Below are 18,830 nucleotides of genomic sequence, written 5' to 3'. Positions count from 1 at the left end.
GTGCTGCACTGTCAGAGGGTCAGTACTGAGGGTGTGCTGCACTGTCAGAGGGTCAGTACTGAGGGAGTGCTGCACTGTCAGAGGGTCAGTAGTGAGTGAGTGCCGCACAGTCCGAGGGTCAGTACTGAGGGAGTGCCGCACTGTCAGAGGGTCAGTGCTGACGGAGTGCTGCACTGTCAGAGGGTCAGTACTGAGGGAGTGCTGCACTGTCAGAGGGTCAGTACTGAGGGAGCGCCGCACTGTCAGAGGGTCAGTACTGAGGGAGTGCCGCCATGTCAGAGGGTCAGTACTGAGGAAGTGCTGCATTGTCAGAGGGTCAGTACTGAGGGAGTGCTGCACTGTCAGAGCGTCAGTACTGAGGGAGTTCTGCACTGTCCGAGGGTCTATACTGAGGGAGTGCTGCACTGTCGGAGGGTCAGTACTGAGGGAGTGCTGCACTGTCAGAGGGTCAGTACTGAGGGAGTGCCGCCATGTCAGAGGGTCAGTACTGAGGAAGTGCTGCATTGTCAGAGGGTCAGTACTGAGGGAATGCTGCACTGTGAGAGGGTCAGTACTGAGCGAGTGCCGCACTGTCAGAGAGGTTGGTCAGTACTGAGGGAGTGCTGCACTGTCAGAGGGTCAGTACTGAGGGAGTGCTGCACTGTCAGAGGGTCTGTACTGAGGGAGCGCTGCACTGTCAGAGGGTCAGTACTGAGGGAGCGCCGCACTGTAAGAGGGTCAGAACTGAGGGAGTGCCGCACTGTCAGAGAGGTCGGTCAGTACTGAGGGAGTGCTGCACTGTCAGAGGGTCAGTACTGAGGGAGCACTGCACTGTCAGAGGGTCAGTACTGAGGGAGCGCCGCACTGTAAGAGGGTCAGTACTGAGGGAGTGCCGCACTGTCAGAGAGGTCGGTCAGTACTGAGGGAGTGCTGCACTGTCAGAGGGTCAGTACTGAGGGAGTGCTACACTGTCAGAGGTTCAGTACTGAGGGAGTGCTGCACTGTCAGAGGGTCAGTACTGAGGGAGAGCTGCACTGTCAGAGTGTCAGTACTGAGGGAGTGCCGCACTGTCAGAGGGTCAGTACTGAGGGAGTGCTGCACTGTCAGAAGGTCAGTACTGAGGGAGCGCTGCACTGTCAGAGGTTCAGTACTGAGGGAGTGCTGCACTGTCAGAGGGTCAGTACTGAGGGAGAGCTGCACTGTCAGAGTGTCAGTACTGAGGGAGTGCCGCACTGTCAGAGGGTCAGTACTGAGGGAGTGCCGCACTGTCAGAAGATCAGTACTGACCCCACATCAGAGCCAAACGTCCTTGTTCAGACTGCTGGATATCGGAGCAGTTTCATCTGGAGCTTGTTGTGAAGGAATTACTGAGTGTTTACTCAGAACATGCTGCACATTCCTGGCCCAGCCTCTGCCCGCTGATCCCGCTGGATTCTGAGCTCCGAGTTAACCTGTCTCCGATTGCAAGCTGACTCTGTCAGCAGCTGTGGTGAGGCACTGTGGGGTCAGTTAGTGTGGCTGCCTGGCGGAGCTGTGTGTGAGTGGACAGACTGACAGCACAGTGTGGGCACAGGACGTCCCAACCTGTGGCTCAGCTCCTCACTTTAGGGGCATCACGGTAGCATTGTGGATAGCACAAATGCTTCACAGCTCCAGGGTCCCAGGTTCGATTCCGGCTTGGGTCACTGTCTGTGCGGAGTCTGCACATCCTCCCCGTGTATGCGTGGGTTTCCTCCGGGTGCTCCAGTTTCCTCCCACAGTCCAAAGATGTGCGGGTTAGGTGGATTGGCCGTGCTAAATTGCCCATAGTGTCAAAAATTGCCCTTAGTGTTGGGTTGGATTACTGGGTTATGGGGATAGGGTGGAGGTGTGGACCTTAGGTTGGGTGCTCTTTCCAAGAGCCGGTGCAGACTCGATGGGCCGAATGGCCTCCTTCTGCACTGTAAATTCTATGAAACTTTGCATTTTCAGTTCCCGAGCCTGTGTGGAAAATCTGCTACGCCCAGGAATATTGACGGGGGAATTCCCCAGTCTGGGATTCAGGCCCTGGTGGTGGAGGGGGATAGGGGGTGGAGGGGGAGAGGGGATGGAGGGGGATAGGCGATGGAGGGGGAGGGAATGGAGGGGGATAGGGGATGGAGGGTCAGGGGATGGAGGGGCATAGGGCATGGAGGGGGATAGGGGATGGAGGGTGAGGAGACGGAGAGGGATAGGGGATGGAGGGGGATAGAGGGGGAGGGGATGGAGGGGGATAGGGGATGGAGGGAGAGGGTATGGAGGATCAGGGGATGGAGGGTCATAGGGCATGGAGGGGGATAGGGGATAGGGGATGGAGAGGGATAGGGAATGGAGGGGGATAGGGGATAGAGGGGGAGGGGATGGAGGGAGGATGGAGCAGGACAGTGGATTGGAGTATGGTGTAGGTTGAACGAAAGCGAAGGTCTTTGACAAAGAGTCACCCAGATTGGAAATGGCATGTCCCTCCCCCCTCCATTCCCTCCCCCCTCCATTCCCTCCCCCCTCCATTCCCTATCCCCTCCATCCTCCCTCCATCCCCTATCCCCCTCCATCCTCCCTCCATCCCCTATCCCCCTCCATCCTCCCTCCATCCCCTATCCCCCTCCAACCCCCCTCCATCGCCTATCCCCCTACATCCCCCCTCCATCCCCTATCCCCCTCCCTCCTCCCTCCATCCCCTATCCCACTCCATCCTCCCTCCATCCCTTATCCCCTTCCATCCTCCCTCCATCCCCTATCCCCCTCCATCCTCCCTCCATCCTTGATCCCGCTCCATCCCCCCTCCATCCCCTATCCCCTTCCCTCATCCCTCCATCCCCTATCCCCCTCCATCCCCTATCCCCCTCCATTCCCCCTCCATCCCCTATCCCCCTCCATCCTCCCTCCATTCCCTATCCCCCTATCCCTCTCCATCCCCCGTCCATCCCCTATCCCCACCATCCTTCCTCCATCCCCTATCCCCCTCCATTCTCCCTCCATCCCCTATCCCCCTCCATCCTCCCTCCATCGCCTATCCCCCTCCATCCACCCTCCATCCCCTATCCCCCTCCATCCCCCCTCCATCCCCTATACCCCTCCCTCCTCCCTCCAACCCTTATCCCCCCATCCACCCTCCATCCCCTATCCCCCTCCATCCCCTATCCCCCTCCATCCCCTATCCCCCACCCTCCTCCCTCCATCCCCTATCCCCCTCCATCCCCTATCCCCCTCCATCCTCCCTCCATCCCCTATCCCCCTCCATACTCCCTCCATCCCCTATCACCCTCCATCCCCCCTCCATCCGCTAACCCCCGCCATCCCCTATCCCCCTCCACCCCTATCTCCCACTGTCCTCCCCTCCATCACCTATCCCCCTCCATCCCCTATCCCCTCCATCCCCCTCTACCCTCTATTCCCCTCCACCCTATATCCCCCTCCATCGCCTCCCCTCCTCCCTCTCCACCCCCTATCCCCCTCCAACCCCCCCTCCACCCCCTATCCCCCTACACCCCCTGTCCCCCTCCACCCCTTATCCCCCATCTCCCCTCCACCCCCTATCCCCTTCCACCCCCTATCCCCCTCCACCCGCTGTCCCCCTCCACCACCTATCCCCCCATCACCCTCCATCCCCTATCCCCCTCCAACCCCTATCCCCCTCCAACCCCTATCCCCCTCCACCCCCTATCCCCCAACATCGCCTCACCCCTCCACACCCCCTCCATCCTCTATCCCCCACCTTCCCCTATCCCCTCCATCTCCTATCTCCCTCCATCCCCTATCCCCCTCCATCCCCCTATCCCCCTCCAACCCCTATCCCCCTCCATCCACTATCTCCCTCCATCCCCTATCCCCCTCCATCCCCTATCCCCCTCCACCCTCTATCCCCCTCCATCCCCTATTCCCCTCCATCCCATATCCCCCTCCATCCTCAATCCCCCTCCATCCCCTCACCCCCTCCATCCCTATCCCCCTCCATCCCCTATCCCCCACCATCCCCTATCCCCCTCCATCCCCTATTCCCCTCAACCCCCCTCCATCCCCTATCCCCCTCCATCCCCTATCCCCCTCCGTTCCCTATGCCCCTCCATCCCCCCCTCCGTCCCCTATTCCCCCTCCATCCCCCCTCCATTCCCTATCCCCCTCCATCCCCTATCCCCCCCATCCCCCTCCATCCCCTATCATCCTCCATCCCCCCCTCCATCCCCTAACCCCCTCCATCCCCTTCCCCCCTCTGTCCCCAATCCCCTCCGTCCCCCCTCCACCCCCATCCCCTCCATCGCCTATCCCCCTCCATCCCCTATCCCCCGTCCATTCCCTATCACCCCTCCATCTCCTATCCCCCTCTGCCCCCTACCTCCCTCCATCCCCTATACCCCTCCATCCCCTATACCTCTCCATTCCCCCATCCCCTTCCATCCCCTATCCCCCTCCATCTCCACCCCCCTCCATCCCCTATCCCCCTCCACCCTATCCCCCTCCACCCTCATCCCCCTCGATCCCCTATCCCACTCTATCCCCTATCCCCCTCGACCCCTATCCCCCTCCATCCCCTATCCCCCTCGACCCCTATCCCCCTCCATCCCCTATCCCCCTCCATCCCCTACCCCCTCCATCCCCCTATCTCCCTCCATCCCCTATCCCCCTCCATCCCTATCCCCATCTATCCCCTACCCCCCTCCATCCCCCTATCTCCCTCCATCCCCCTATCCCCCTATCTCCCTCCATCCCCTATCCCCCTCCATCCACCTATCTCCCTCCATCCCCTATCCCCCTCCATCCCCCTATCCCCCTCCATTCGCTATCCCCCTCCATCCCCCTATCTCCCTCCATCCCCTATCCCCCTCCATCCCCCTATACCCCTCCATTCGCTATCCCCCTCCATCCCCCTATCCCCCTCCATCCCCTATCTCCCTCCATCCCCTATCCCCCTCCATCCCTATCCCCCTCCACCCCCTATCCACCTCCATCCCCCTATCTCCCTCCATCCCCCTATCCCCCTCCATCCCCTATCTCCCTCCATCCCCTATCCCCCTCCATCCCTATCTCCCTCCATCCCCTATCCCCCTCCATCCCCCTATCCCCCTCCATTCGCTATCCCCCCTCCATCCCCCTATCTCCCTCCATCCCCTATCCCCCTCCATCCCCCTATACCCCTCCATTCGCTATCCCCCTCCATCCCCCTATCCCCCTCCATCCCCTATCTCCCTCCATCCCCTATCCCCCTCCATCCCTATCCCCCTCCACCCCCTATCCACCTCCATCCCCCTATCTCCCTCCATTCCCCTATCCCCCTCCATTCGCTATCCCCCTCCATCCCCTATCCCCCTCCATCCCCTATCCCCCTCCATCCCCCTATCTCCCTCCATCCCCCTATCCCCCTCCATTCGCTATCCCCCTATCCCCCTCCATCCCCTATCCCCCTCCATCCCCCATCTCCTTCCATCCCCTATCCCCCTCCATCCCCCTATCTCCTGCCATCCCCTATCCCCCTCCATCCCCCTATCCCCCTCCATTCGCTATCCCCCTCCATCCACCAATCCCCCTCCATCCCCCTATCCCCCTCCATCCCCTATCCCCCTCCATCCCCTATCCCCCTCCATTCGCTATCCCCTCCATCCCCCAATCCCCCTCCATCCCCCTATCCCCCTCCATCCCCTATCCCCCTCCATTCGCTATCCCCCTCCATCCGCCAATCCCCCTCCATCCCCCTATCCCCCTCCATCCCCTATCCCCCTCCATCCCCTATCCCCCTCCATCCCCTATCCCCCTCCATCCCCTATCCCCCTCCATCCCCCTGCATTCGCTATCCCCCTCCATTCGCTATCCTGAAAATTTTCCAGCATTTTCTGTTTCAGATTCCAGCATCCGCAGTAATTTGCTTTTGTCTTTGAGAAATTGTAGCACAGGAGAGATTAAATGACAAATGGTTCATGGTACAAGGCAGAGTGGGCTGCCCACCCCCAACCCCACCCCAAACGTAGTCAGCAGGCGCGTGCCCTCACCTCAGCAGCCGAACCAATGACAGGATCCTCCTCATCCTCACCTCCACCCCACCAGCCTCGACATTCACCCAATCCGCCCTCCGCCATGGTCAGCATCCTGACACCAAGTACGTCCTCCCTCACTTTTCCTCAGCCCAAAGGGACAGCCTGGTCCTCTCCTCAGTAACTAGTAACCCCCCCCCCCCCCCCCCCCCAGCGCTCTGCCATGCAAGAACAGTCCTTTATGCCCTTCTACCACCTCCCCCCTCAACATCCAAGGCCCCAAACAGCTTTTTGACAGCATTCAGTGTAGAAGCCGCCCTTTGTGTTGTTACCGTCTTCCTGCTTCCCTTGTATCACCGAGCTTTGTGTTGAGCAGATCCTGACTTTGGCCATCGACAGGCCTACTCCAGTGTGAAGGCCTTTTCAGGTCAACAAACCTGGCATTACGAGGATGTGGTCCTGTAGTGTAATTGAGTAACTAGGTCTGTGACCAAAACAGTTGGATTAAGAAGCCAGCCCTGTGTGTTTTCACTGATTGTTGATGTCGGGGTTGAATTCAGCCAACACTTTAATTTTGTGTGGTTCTCACCAGCCTGGAGCCTGTAACTGCAGCCCAGAGCCATAATTAAACATCCTTCACACACACTTAAAAGCTGAACCCGCGTTTGAAAATGTTTTCTTCTGAGGTCTCTAACGAGCGCCAGGCTCCGCTTCGAAGTGTCTATTCTTATTGCTGATCCCGCATTGGGAGGTTTGTCGGGGAGAGTTTGCGAAGAAGCAGCAGATTCTCAAAGTCACGTTGCACTTCCCCAACACAGCTGCGTGCAGGATTAAGCTTTTGATAAGTGCATACATTGCCCTGCCAATCTCCATGAGAAGGCCTCCAACTTTCCCATGTGAGGCATCACGGTCGGTTTGGGTAAGGCCTCTTGCGGCCTAGACGAAGGGGTCCGGGTTTGGAACACACATCGCTGGGGGCAACCCCACTTCAGCCTCGTCGCCAGTGTAGATTCCGACGGGCGAGAGTTAATGGATGAATGGGAATTTGATGGTGCACACTCTGTTACTTATCACGGCGTCATAACAGGCGGCGATAAGGAGCGAGGCCACAGATCAGCCATGAATGGCTGATTGAATGGCGGGACAGGCTCGAGGGGCTGAATGGCCTACTCCTGTTCCTTTCTCCTTTGTGTACAGGATTATGAGGGGCATGGACAGGGCGGATAGGGAGCAGCTGTTCCCCTTAGTTGAAGGGTCAGTTACGAGGGGGACACAAGTTCAAGGTGAGGGGTGGGAGGTTGAGGGGGGATTTGAGGAAAAGCTTTTTTACCCAGAGGGAGGTGAGGGTCTGGAACGCACTGCCTGGGAGGGTGGGAGAGGCGGGTCTGGAACGCACTGCTTGGGAGAGTGGGAGAGTCAGGTTGCCTCATATCCTTTAAAAAGTACCTGGATGAGCACTGGGCCCGTCATAACATTCTAGGCCATGGGCCAAGTGCTGACCAATGGGATTAGGTGGGCAGGTCAGGTGTTTTTCATGCGTCGGTGCAGACTCGATGGACCGAAGGGCCTCCTCTGCGCTGTGTGATTCTGTGACTCTGATTCTGTCTCGTGATTCGCTCTGTGACAGCACTGGGGAGTGTGGTTCCAAACATCCACAGAGCTGGGGGAAGGCCTTTGGCACCAAGTGTTCAGACTGCCCCCTCAGACATACCAAGCCCCACTCACAGCTAACAGATCCCCACAGGGTCCCCGCCTCCTTATGACAGTATATAGGAACCTGAGAGGAGGTCATTTGACTGTCTGAACCTGTCCTGGAAGTCAATAAGACCCTGACTAATCTCCCTCAATTTCACCTTCCTGCTCTCCTCCTGTTCCTCAATACAATCATATAGGAACATAGAAAATAGGGGCAGGAGGAGGCCATTCGGCCCTTTGAGCCTGCTCTGCCAGTCATTGTAATCATGGCTGATCATCCAACTCAATAGCCTGTACCCACCTTCCCCCCATATCCTTTGATTCCCTTCGCCCTAAGTGCTATATCTAACTGCTCCTCAAAAACATGCAATGTTTTGGCCTCAACTACTTCCTGTGGTAACGAATTCCACAGGTCGACCACTCTCTGGGTGAAGACATTTCTCCTCATCTCTGTCCTAAATGGTCTATCCCGCATCCTCAGACTGCGACCCCTGGTTCTGGACACACCTATCATTGGTAACATCTTCCCTGCATCTACCCAGTCTAGTCCTGTTAGAATTTTATAAATCTCTATGAGATCTCCCCTCATTCTTCTGAACTCCAGCGAGAACAATCCCAACCTAGTCAATCTCTCCTCATATGACAGTCCCGCCATCCCTGGAATCAGTCTGGTAAACCTTCGCTGCACTCGAGAGAGAGCAAGAACATCCTTCCTCAGAGAAGGAGACCAAAACTGCACACAATACTCTAGGTGTGGCCTCACAAGGCCCTGTACAATTGTAGCAAGACATCCCTGCTCCCGTACTCGAATCCTCTCGCAATGAAGACCAACATACCATTTGCCTTCTTTACCGCCTGCTGTACCTGCCTGCTTACCTTCAGTGACTGGTGCACTAGGACACCCAGGTCTCGTTGCACACTCCCCTCTCCCAATGTACAGCCATTCAGGTAATAATCTCAGTCTTGAATATACTCATTGACAGCTCTTGCCTGGAGCATTTGAAAGATTTACCCTCCATTGTGCTCCCTCTAAGGTGAGTTTACTCTTGGTCACTAAGTAGCCCAGGCCTGTACACAGCGAAGTAAGATGTCCACACTCTCACGCATCAATCCCTTTGCAATAAACCCTAATATAACATTTGCTTTCCTAAAAACAAGCTATGCTTTACTTCCTGTGATTTGAGTACAAATATACCCAGGTCTCTGCAGATACCAACATTTTCATAAAATTCACTATTTTAGAACAAAGAAATGTACAGCATAGGAACAGGCCCTTCGGCCCTCCAAGCCCGTGCCGCCCATGTTGCCCATCTAATCTAAAACCTTCTACACTTCTGGGGTCCGTATCCCTCTATTCCCATCCTATTTATGTATTTGTCAAGATGCCCCTTAAACGTCACTATCGTCCCAGCTCCCACCACCTCCTCCGGCAGCGAGTTCCAGGCACCCACTACCCTTTGTATGAAAAACTTCCCTCGCACATCTCCTCTAAACCTAGTCCCTCGCACCTTAAACCTATAGCCCCTAGTAATTGACTCTTCCACCCTGGGAAATAGCTTCTGACTATCCATTCTGTCTATGCCCCTCATAATTTTGTAGACCTCTATCAGGTCGCCCCTCAACCACGGTCGTTCCAGTGAGAACAAACCGAGTTTATCCAACCGCTCCTCATAGCTAATGCCCTCCATACCATGCAACATCCTGGTAAACCTCTTCTACACACTCTCCAAAGCCTCCTGGTAGTGTGGCGACCAGAATTGAACACTATATTCCCAAATGTGGCCTAGCTAAGGTTCTATACAGCTGCAATATGACTTGCCAATTTTTATACTCAATGCCCCGGCAATGAAGGCAAGCATGCCGTATGCCTTCTTGACTACCTTCTCCACCTGTGTTGCCCCTTTCAGTGACCTGTGGACCTGTACACCCAGATCCCTCTGCCTGTCAATACTCTTAAGGGTTCTCCCATTTACTGTATATATCCATCTGTATTAGACTTTCCAAAAAGCATTACCTCACATTTGTCCGGATTAAACTCCATCTGCCATCTCTCTGCCCAAGTCTCCAAACAACCTAAATCCTGCTGTATCCTCGGACAGTCCTCATCGCTATCCGCAATTCCACCAACCTTTGTGTCATTGTTTTTTAGAATTCCTACAGTGCAGAATAAGGCCATTCAGCCCATCGAGTGTGCACCAGCCCTTTGAAACAGCCCCCTGCCTAGGCTCACTCCCCCGCCCTATCCCCGTAACCCCAGCTGAACTTTTGGATACTAAGGGGAAATTTAGCGTGGCCAATCCACCTAAACTGCACATCTCTGGACTGTGGGAGGAAACCGGGGCACCCGCAGGAAACCCACGCACACACGGGGAGGACATGCAGACTCCGCGCACACAGTCACCCGGGGATGCAATTGAACCCGGGTCCCTGGCACTGTGAGGCAGTAGTGCTAACCACTGTGACACCATGCTGCCCTATTTTGACATTCATTCATGGGACATCACTGATTGGCCCAGCATTTATTACCCGCCTCTGATTGCCCGCGGGCTGAGTGGCATTTCAGAGGGCAGTTCAGAGTTGTGGACATTGCGGTGGGTCTGGAGTCACTTGTTGGTCAGCCTGGGTATAGATGGCAGCTTAGTCAAACTGATGGGTTTTTACAACCATCGAGACTGGTTTCACGGGCAACATCAGATTTCAATTCCAGATTTTCATTGAATTCAAATTTCAAGATCTGCCTGTGTTATCCCAGTTCCTCCCATTCCCCATATCGCTGCAAACAGTTTCATTGGGAATATTTACCCATTAGCTTGGTGAACCTTGCAGCCCAGGATCAGAGTAGAATCCGAGTTTGCCCCTCTGAGCTGGGGTCAGGGAGGGTGGGGGGAGTGGGGGTTGACACACTGGCTTTGCTCGAGTCTCACATTTCAAATCTGCTCCACCCGGAGATCAGAGTGTTTTGTGACTAATGGAGATTAGTCTGTGATTCACCCAGTGGGCCGGAGCTGGGAGAGCAGCTGCATGGTGAACACACGCTGCTGACAAGTGCCGTGAACACCCTGCATTTCACCCCGAGTCCGGGGTCGATCCAGCCGATTCCCGGGTCTGTCAGCTGTAAATGTTCAGCTGTAGAATGAGGCCTTTCAGCCCATCCTGACTGCGCCTTACATAAAGTAGCTGCTCGTTTTGATCTCACGGCCCTGCTCCTGATCCGTAGCCTTTCCGGTTACAGCACCCCGGATACAAATCCAGGCACCTGAGTTGAACGTTTCAATCTCAACCACCAACTTAAACAGCGAATTCCTGAAGTCCCCCCCACCCTCTGGATGAAAAGGTTTTTCCTCATGTCTCCTTTAATCCTTTGACCAATTAACCTTAAACCTATCCTCCTGGTAACTCACCCCTCAGCTTGGGAAACCAGTCTTTCCCGTCTGCCCTCTCCAGGCCCCTCATAACCTTGTACCTCAACTAGGTCACCCCGCAGCCTCCTGTTTGAACGCAATGTTCCCCAGCCTGTCCAATATCTTCTCATTACTGCAAATTTCAAGTCCTGACAACATTCTTGTAGATTCACCTGAGAGTCAGACACGACATCTCATCCTCAGCACTGACCCTCTGACAGTGCAGCACTCCCTCAGTACTGACCCTCTGACAGTGCGGCACTCCCTCAGTACTGACCCTCTGACAGTGCAGCACTCCCTCAGTACTGACCCTCTGACAGTGCGGCACTCCCTCAGTACTGACCCTCTGACAGTGCAGCACTCCCTCAGTACTGACCCTCTGACAGTGCAGCACTCCCTCAGTACTGGCTCTGACAGTGCAGCACTCCCTCAGCACTGACCCACTGACAATGCAACACTCCCTCAGTACTGACCCTCTGACAGTGCAGCACTCCCTCAGTACTGACCCTCTGACAGTGCAGCACTCCCTTAGTACTGGCCCTCTGAAAGTGCAGCACTCCCTCAGCACTGACCCTCTGACAGTGCGGCACTCCCTCAGTACTGACCCTCTGACGGTGCAGCACTCCCTCAGCACTGACTGTCTGACAGTGCGGCACTCCCTCAGTACTGACCCTCTGAGGGTGCAGCACTCCCTCAGTCCTGACCCTCTGACAGTGCAGCGCACCCTCAGTACTGACCCTCTGACAGTGCAGCACTCCCTCAGTCCTGACCCTCTGACAGTGCAGCGCACCCTCAGTACTGACCCTCTGACAGTGCAGCACTCCCTCAGTACTGACCCTCTGACAGTGCAGCACTCCCTCAGTACTGACCCTCTGACAGTGCAGCGCTCCCTCAGTACTGACCCTCTGACAGCGCAGCGCTCCCTCAGTACTGACCCGGGTACCTGCTGCTGCGAGGCAACAGTGCTAACCAGTGTGCCCCCGTGGACCCCGGTGTACCGATGCTGAATTCCAGCCAGTGAGACAACCTTTCTGAGAACGGGGGCGAAATTCTCCAGAAACGGCGCGATGTCCGCCGACTGGCGCCCAAAACGGCGCAAATCAGAGGGGCATCGCGCCGCCCCAAAGGGCTAGGTCGGCGCCGGACGAATTTCCGCCCCGCCAGCTGGCGGATAAGGCCTTTGGTGCCCCGCCAGCTGGCGCGGAAATGACATCTCCGGGCGGCGCAAGCGCGGGAGCGTCAGCGGCCGCCGACAGTTTCCCGCGCATGCGCAGTGGGGAGAGTCTCTTCCGCCTCCGCCATGGTGGAGACCGTGGCGGAGGCGGAAGGGAAAGATTGCCCGCACGGCACAGGCCCGCCCGCAGGTCGGTGGGCCCCGATCGCGGGCCAGGCCACCGTGGGGGCACCCCCCGGGGCCAGATCGCCCCCCCCAGGACCCCCGAGCCCGCCCGCGCCGCCTTGTCCCGCCGGTAAGGTAGGTGGTTTAATTTACGCCGGCGGGACAGGCATTTTAGCGGCGGGACTTCGGCCCATCCGGGCCGGAGAATCGCGGCGGGGGGGGCCCGCCAACCGGCGCGGCGCGATTCCCGCCCCCGCCGAATCTCCGGTGCCGGAGACTTCGGCAACCGGCGGGGGCGGGGGCGGGATTCACGCCAGCCCCTGGCGATTCTCCGACCCGGCGGGGGGGGGGGGGGGGGTCGGAGAATCTCGCCCCGGGTCTTTTCAAATCGTACACAATCGCCAAATTCGCAACAAGGCAAATCGGCGAGAAATATAAACCGCCAAACCTGGCTGTTTGCAGGTGAATTGGGAGCGCTCTTTTCCCGTTTGCTGCCAGGCATCCAGTTTGTTGCTTCCTTTCGATCTGCACAGGCTCCGAGCTGGTTCCCCGTCAGCCCAGCTAACTCCTGTTTCCTTTCCCTCAGGATTGCAGAAACCGACAGCTTTCCGATGTGAAGCTCACAATGCGAAGGGAGTGGCCACTTCCCGGACGGCGACCATCAAACGTAAGTGCACCCCTCTCTCGGCACTGCTGCCTTCAACAGGGTTTCTCCATATTCATTCTCCGGGGGTGAGAGCTGATCGCCCATTCCCGGTTACCCCGCGGTTCACGGGTCGGAAATGCCGTGATCGCTTTGGTGATGGCGTTCCCAGATTCCGGGTCTCCAGTGACATTGAAGGAATGGTGAAGTATTTCCAAGTTGGGATGGTGAGTGACTGGGAGGGGAACTTACAGAGGCTGTTGCCCCCATCATTGATGTGTCCGCCTGATCGGAGGCCAACTTATCCATTTCTGTGCGTTTGTGCGAAGTGTGATCCCATTTAAACATTATGCCTGAAGGACTATGAAAGCCAGGAAGGTGTGTGTGAAAAGAGGGGAGGCCCATGAGGGAGCAGCCAACAAGTAGCGCATTAATCGGGGTGTCAGCCACAAACACAACCAGGGAATCCCTACGGTGCAGCTGGAGGCCATTCGGCCCATCGTCTGACCGACCTTCTGCCTCGGCCCATTTCCCCTCCCTATCCCCGTAACCCCACCTCACCTGCACATCTGGGACTGTGGGAGGAAACTGGAACTCCCGGGGGAAACCCACGCACACACGGGGAGAACGTGCAGACTCCACCCAGGCAGAGACCCGAGGCCGGGAATCGAACCGGGGTCCCTGGCACTGTGAGGGCCGGTGACCCATTGTACGCTCAGAAGCTGGGCCAACACCAGGAGAACTGCGGAGGAGAAGGACACACCTGTCACTGTATTGCACTGGCCAGCTGGCCTGTGCAGGCAGGCTTTGGACGGGAACCAGCCCGAACCACTTCACGCGGAGAGCTGGGAAATCCGAGAATATTTTCAACATGGTCCTGGGAAACTTTGTTCAGTGAAACCCCAGGACATAGATTACATAGAATCTACAGTGCAGAAGGAGGCCATTCGGCCCATCGAGTCTGCACCGGCTCCCGGAAAGAACACCCCACCCAAGGTCAACGCCTCCACCCGATCCCCATAACCCAGAAACCCCACCCAACACTAAGGACAATTTTGGACACTAAGAGCAATTTATCATGGCCAATCCACCTAACCTGCACATCTTTGGACTGTGGGAGGAAACCGGAGCACCCGGAGGAAACCCACACAGACACGGGGAGGATGTGCAGACTCCGCACAGACAGTGACCCAAGTCGGAAATCGAACTTGGGACCCTGGAGCTGTGAAGCAATTGTGCTATCCACAATGCTACCGTGCTGCCCGTGTCTATATGGGAGAGAATACCAGTGTCGGTATGGGAGAGAGTGCCAGTGTCTGTATGGGAGAGAGTGCCAGTGTCTATATTGGGGTGCCAGTGTCTGTATGGGGGTGCCAATGTCTGTATGGGAGAGAATGCCAGTGTCTGTATGCGAGACAGTGCCAGTGTCTGTGTGAGAGAGAGTGCCAGTGTCTGTATGGGAGAGAGTGCCAATGTCTGTATGGGAGAGAATGCCAGTGTCTGTATGGGAGAGAGTGCCAGTGTCTGTGTGAGAGAGAGTGCCAGTGTCTGTATGGGAGAGAGTGCCAGTGTCTGTATGGGTGAAAATGCCAGTGTCTGTATGGGAGAGAGTGCCAGTGCCTGTGTGGGAGAGAGTGCCAGTGTCTGTATGGGAGACAGTGCCAGTGTCTGGACGGGGAAAGTGCCAGTGTCTGTATGGGAGACAGTGCCAGTGTCTGTACGGGGAAAGTGCCAGTGTCTGTATGGGAGGGAGTGCCAGTGTCTGTACGGGAGAGAGTGCCAGTGTCTGTACGGGGGAAAGTGCCAGTGTCTGTGTGGGAGAGAGTGCCAGTGTCTGTATGGGTGGGAGTGCCAGTGTCTGTACGGGAGAGAGTGCCAGTGTCTGTATGGGAGAGAGTGCCAGTGTCTGTGTGGGAGAGAGTGCCAGTGTCTGTATGGGAGAGAGTGCCAGTGTCTGTATGGGAGAGAGTGCCAGTGCCTGTATGGGAGAGAGTGCCAGTGTCTGTATGGGAGAGAGTGCCAGTGTCTGTATGGGAGAGAGTGCCAGTGTCTGTACGGGAGAGAGTGCCAGTGTCTGTATGGGAGAGAGTGCCAGTGTCTGTATGGGGAAAGTGCCAGTGTTTGTATGGGAGAGAGTGCCAGTGTCTGTACGGGGAAAGTGCCAGTCTCTGTACGGGAGAGAGTGCCAGTGTCTGTACGGGGAAAGTGCCAGTGTTTGTATGGGAGAGAGTGCCAGTGTCTGTACGGGGAAAGTGCCAGTGTCTGTACGGGAGAGAGTGCCAGTGTCTGTACGGGGAAAGTGCCAGTGTCTGTACGGGAGAGAGTGCCAGTGTCTGTACGGGGGAAAGTGCCAGTGTCTGTGTGGGAGAGAGTGCCAGTGTCTGTATGGGTGGGAGTGCCAGTGTCTGCACGGGAGAGAGTGCCAGTGTGTGTATGGGAGAGAGTGCCAGTGCCTGTATGGGAGAGAGTGCCAGTGTCTGTATGGGTGGGAGTGGCAGTGTCTGTACGGGAGAGAGTGCCAGTGTGTGTGGGAGAGAGTGCCAGTGCCTGTACGGGAGAGAGTGCCAGTGTCTGTATGGGAGAGAGTGCCAGTGTCTGTATGGGGGAAAGTGCCAGTGTCTGTATCGACAGAGTGCCAGTGTCTGCATGGGAGACAGTGCCAGTGTCTGCATGGGAGAGAGTGACAGAGTCTGTGTGGGTGAGAGTGCCAGTGTCTGTACGGGAGAGGGTGCCAGTGTCTGTATGGGAGAGAGTGCCAGTGTCTGTATGGGGGAAGGTGCCAGTGTCTGTATCGACAGAGTGCCAGTGTCTGCATGGGAGAGAGTGCCAGTGTTTGTATCAGAGAGAATGCCAGTGTCTGTATGGGAGAGAGTGCCAGTGTCTGCATGGGAGAGACTGCCAGTGTCTGTACGGGAGAGAGTGCCAGTGTCTATACGGGAGAGAGTGCCAGTGTCTGCATGGGAGAGAGTGCCAGTGTCTGTATGGGAGAGAGTGCCAGTGTCTGCATGGGAGAGAGTGCCAGTGTCTGTATGGGAGACAGTGCCAGTGTCTATACGGGAGAGAGTGCCAGTGTCTGCATGGGAGAGAGTGCCAGTGTCTGTATGGGAGAGAGTGCCAGTGTCTGTACGGGAGAGAGTGCCAGTGTCTGTGTGGGAGAGAGTGCCAGTGTCTGTACGGGAGAGAGTGCCAGTGTCTGTATGGGAGAGAGTGCCAGTGTCTGTATGGGAGAGACTGCCAGTGTCTGTGTGGGAGAGACTGCCAGTGTCTGTGTGGGAGAGAGTGCCAGTGTCTGTGTGGGAGAGAGTGCCAGTGTTTGTATCAGAGAGAATGCCAGTGTCTGTATGGGAGAGAGTGCCAGTGTCTGCATGGGAGAGATTGCCAGTGTCTGTACGGGAGATAGTGCCAGTGTCTATACGGGAGAGAGTGCCAGTGTCTGCATGGGAGAGAGTGCCAGTGTCTGTATGGGAGAGAGTGCCAGTGTCTGCATGGGAGAGAGTGCCAGTGTCTGTATGGGAGGGAATGCCAGTGTCTATGGGGTAAGTGCCAGTGTCTGTATGGGAGGGAGTGCCAGTGTGTGTATGGGAGAGAGTGCCAGTGTCTGTATGGGAGAGAGTGCCAGTGTCTGTATGGGAGGGAATGCCAGTGTCCATGGGGTAAGTGCCAGTGTCTGTATGGGAGACAGTGCCAGTGTCTGTATGGGAGAGAGTGCCAGTGTCTGTACGGGAGAGAGTGCCAGTATCTGTATGGGAGGGAGTGCCAGTGTTTGTATGGGAGCCAGTGCCAGTGTCTGTATGGGAGGGAGTGCCAGTGTGTGTATGGGAGAGAGTGCCAGTGTCTGTATGGGAGAGAGTGCCAGTTTCTGTATGGGAGGGAATGCCAGTGTCTATGGGGTAAGTGCCAGTGTCTGTATGGGAGACAGTGCCAGTGTGTGTATGGGAGAGAGTGCCAGTGCCTGTATGGGAGAGAGTGCCAGTGTCTGTTTGGGAGGGAATGCCAGTGTCTGTATGGGAGACAGTGCCAGTGTCTGTATGGGAGACAGTGCCAGTGTCTGTATGGGAGAGAGTGCCAGTGTCTGTATGGGAGAGAGTGCCAGTATCTGTATGGGAGGGAGTGCCAGTGTTTGTATGGGAGCCAGTGCCAGTGTCTGTATGGGAGGGAGTGCCAGTGTTTGTATGGGAGGGAGTGCCAGTGGGTGTATGGGAGAGAGTGCCAGTGTCTGTATGGGAGTGAGTGCCAGTGTCTGAATGGGAGGGAATTCCAGTGTCTATGGGGTAAGTGCCAGTGTCTGTATGGGAGAGAGTGCCAGTTTCTGCATGGGAGAGAGTGCCAGTGTCTGTATGGGAGACAGTGCCAGTGTCTGTATGGGAGGGAGTGCCAGTGTCTGTACGGGAGAGAGAGCCAGTGTCTGTACGGGAGAGAGTGCCAGTGTCTGTATGGGAGAGAGTGCCAGTGTCTGTATGGGAGAGAGTGCCATTGTCTGTATCGGAGAGAGTGCCAGTGTCTGTATGGGAGAGAGTGCCAGTGTCTGTATGGGAGAGAGTGCCAGTGTCTGTACGGGGGAGAGTGCCAGTGTCTGTGTGGGAGAGAGTGCCAGTGCCCGTATGGGAGAGAGTGCCAGTGTCTGTACGGGGAAAGTGCCAGTGTCTGTACGGGGAAAGTGCCAGTGTCTGGGTGGGGGAGAGATCCAGTGTCTTTGTGCGATAGAGTGCCAGTGTCTGTATGGGAGCCAGTGCCAGTATCTGTATGGGAGAGAGTGCCAGTGTCTGTATGGGAGATAGTGCCACTGTCTGTATGGGAGAGAGTGCCAGTGTGTGTATGGGAGTGAGTGCCAGTGTCTGTATGGGAGAGAGTGCCAGTGTCTGTATGGGAGGGAGTGCCAGTGCATGTACGGGAGAGAGTGCCAGTGTCAGTACGAGGGACAGTGCCAGTGTCTGTGTGGGAGAGGGTGCCAGTGTCTGTATGGGAGAGAGTGCCAGTGTCTGCATGGGAGAGAGTGCCAGTGTCTGCAGGGGAGAGAGTGCCAGTGTCTGCATGGGAGAGAGTGCCAGTGTCTGTGTGGGAGAGAGTGCCAGTGTGTGTATGGGAGAGAGTGCCAGTGTCTGTGTGGGAGAGAGTGCCAGTCTCTATATGGGAGAGAGTGCCAGTGTCTGTATGGGGATGCCAGTGTCTGTATGGGAGAGAGTGCCAGTGTCTGTATGGGAGAGAGTGTCAGTGTCTGTATGGGAGACAGTGCCAGTTGTGTGTATGGGAGAGAGTGCCAGTGTCTGTATGGGGATGCCAGTGTCTGTATGGGAGACAGTGCCAGTGTCTGTATTGGAGAGACTGTTAGTGTCTGTGTGGATGAGAGTGCCTGTTTCTGTATGAGAGAGAGTTTCGGTGTCTGTATGGGAGAGAGTGCCAGTGTCTGTCTGGGAGGGAGTACCAGTGCCTGTACGGGAGAGAGTGCCAGTGTCTGTACGGGGGACAGTGCCAGTGTCTGTGTGGGAGAGAGTGCCAGTGTCTGTATGGGAGAGAGTGCCAGTGTCTGTATGGGAGAGAGTGCCAGTGTCTGTGTGGGAGAGAGTGCCAGTGTCTGTACGGGGGAGAGAGTGCCAGTGTCTGTATGGGGATGCCAGTGTCAGTATGGGAGACAGTACCAGTTTCTGTATGGGAGAGAGTGCCAGTGTCTGTGTGGGAGAGAGTGCCAGTGTCTGTACGGGGGAGAGAGTGCCAGTGTCTGTATGGGGATGCCAGTTTCTGTATGGGAGACAGTGCCAGTGACTGTATGTGAGAGAGTGCCAGTGTCTGTGTGG

The 18,830-nt window shown here is 56.5% G+C and overlaps 1 protein-coding gene across 1 annotated transcript in view; it reads left to right on the top strand.

Annotated features, from left to right (window-relative positions):
• axl (AXL receptor tyrosine kinase) overlaps positions 1-18,830 on the top strand; it is a 235,568-nt gene that overhangs the window by 49,243 nt on the left and 167,495 nt on the right. The window contains exon 5 of the mRNA XM_072490274.1: positions 12,982-13,062. Coding sequence (XP_072346375.1) covers positions 12,982-13,062 — 81 coding nt within the window. The remainder of the gene's footprint in view (positions 1-12,981; positions 13,063-18,830) is intronic.

This window comes from Scyliorhinus torazame, chromosome 25, assembly GCF_047496885.1.
Source record: "Scyliorhinus torazame isolate Kashiwa2021f chromosome 25, sScyTor2.1, whole genome shotgun sequence".
Taxonomy (NCBI): domain Eukaryota; kingdom Metazoa; phylum Chordata; class Chondrichthyes; order Carcharhiniformes; family Scyliorhinidae; genus Scyliorhinus; species Scyliorhinus torazame.
This window is presented reverse-complemented; position numbering and strand designations above follow the sequence as displayed.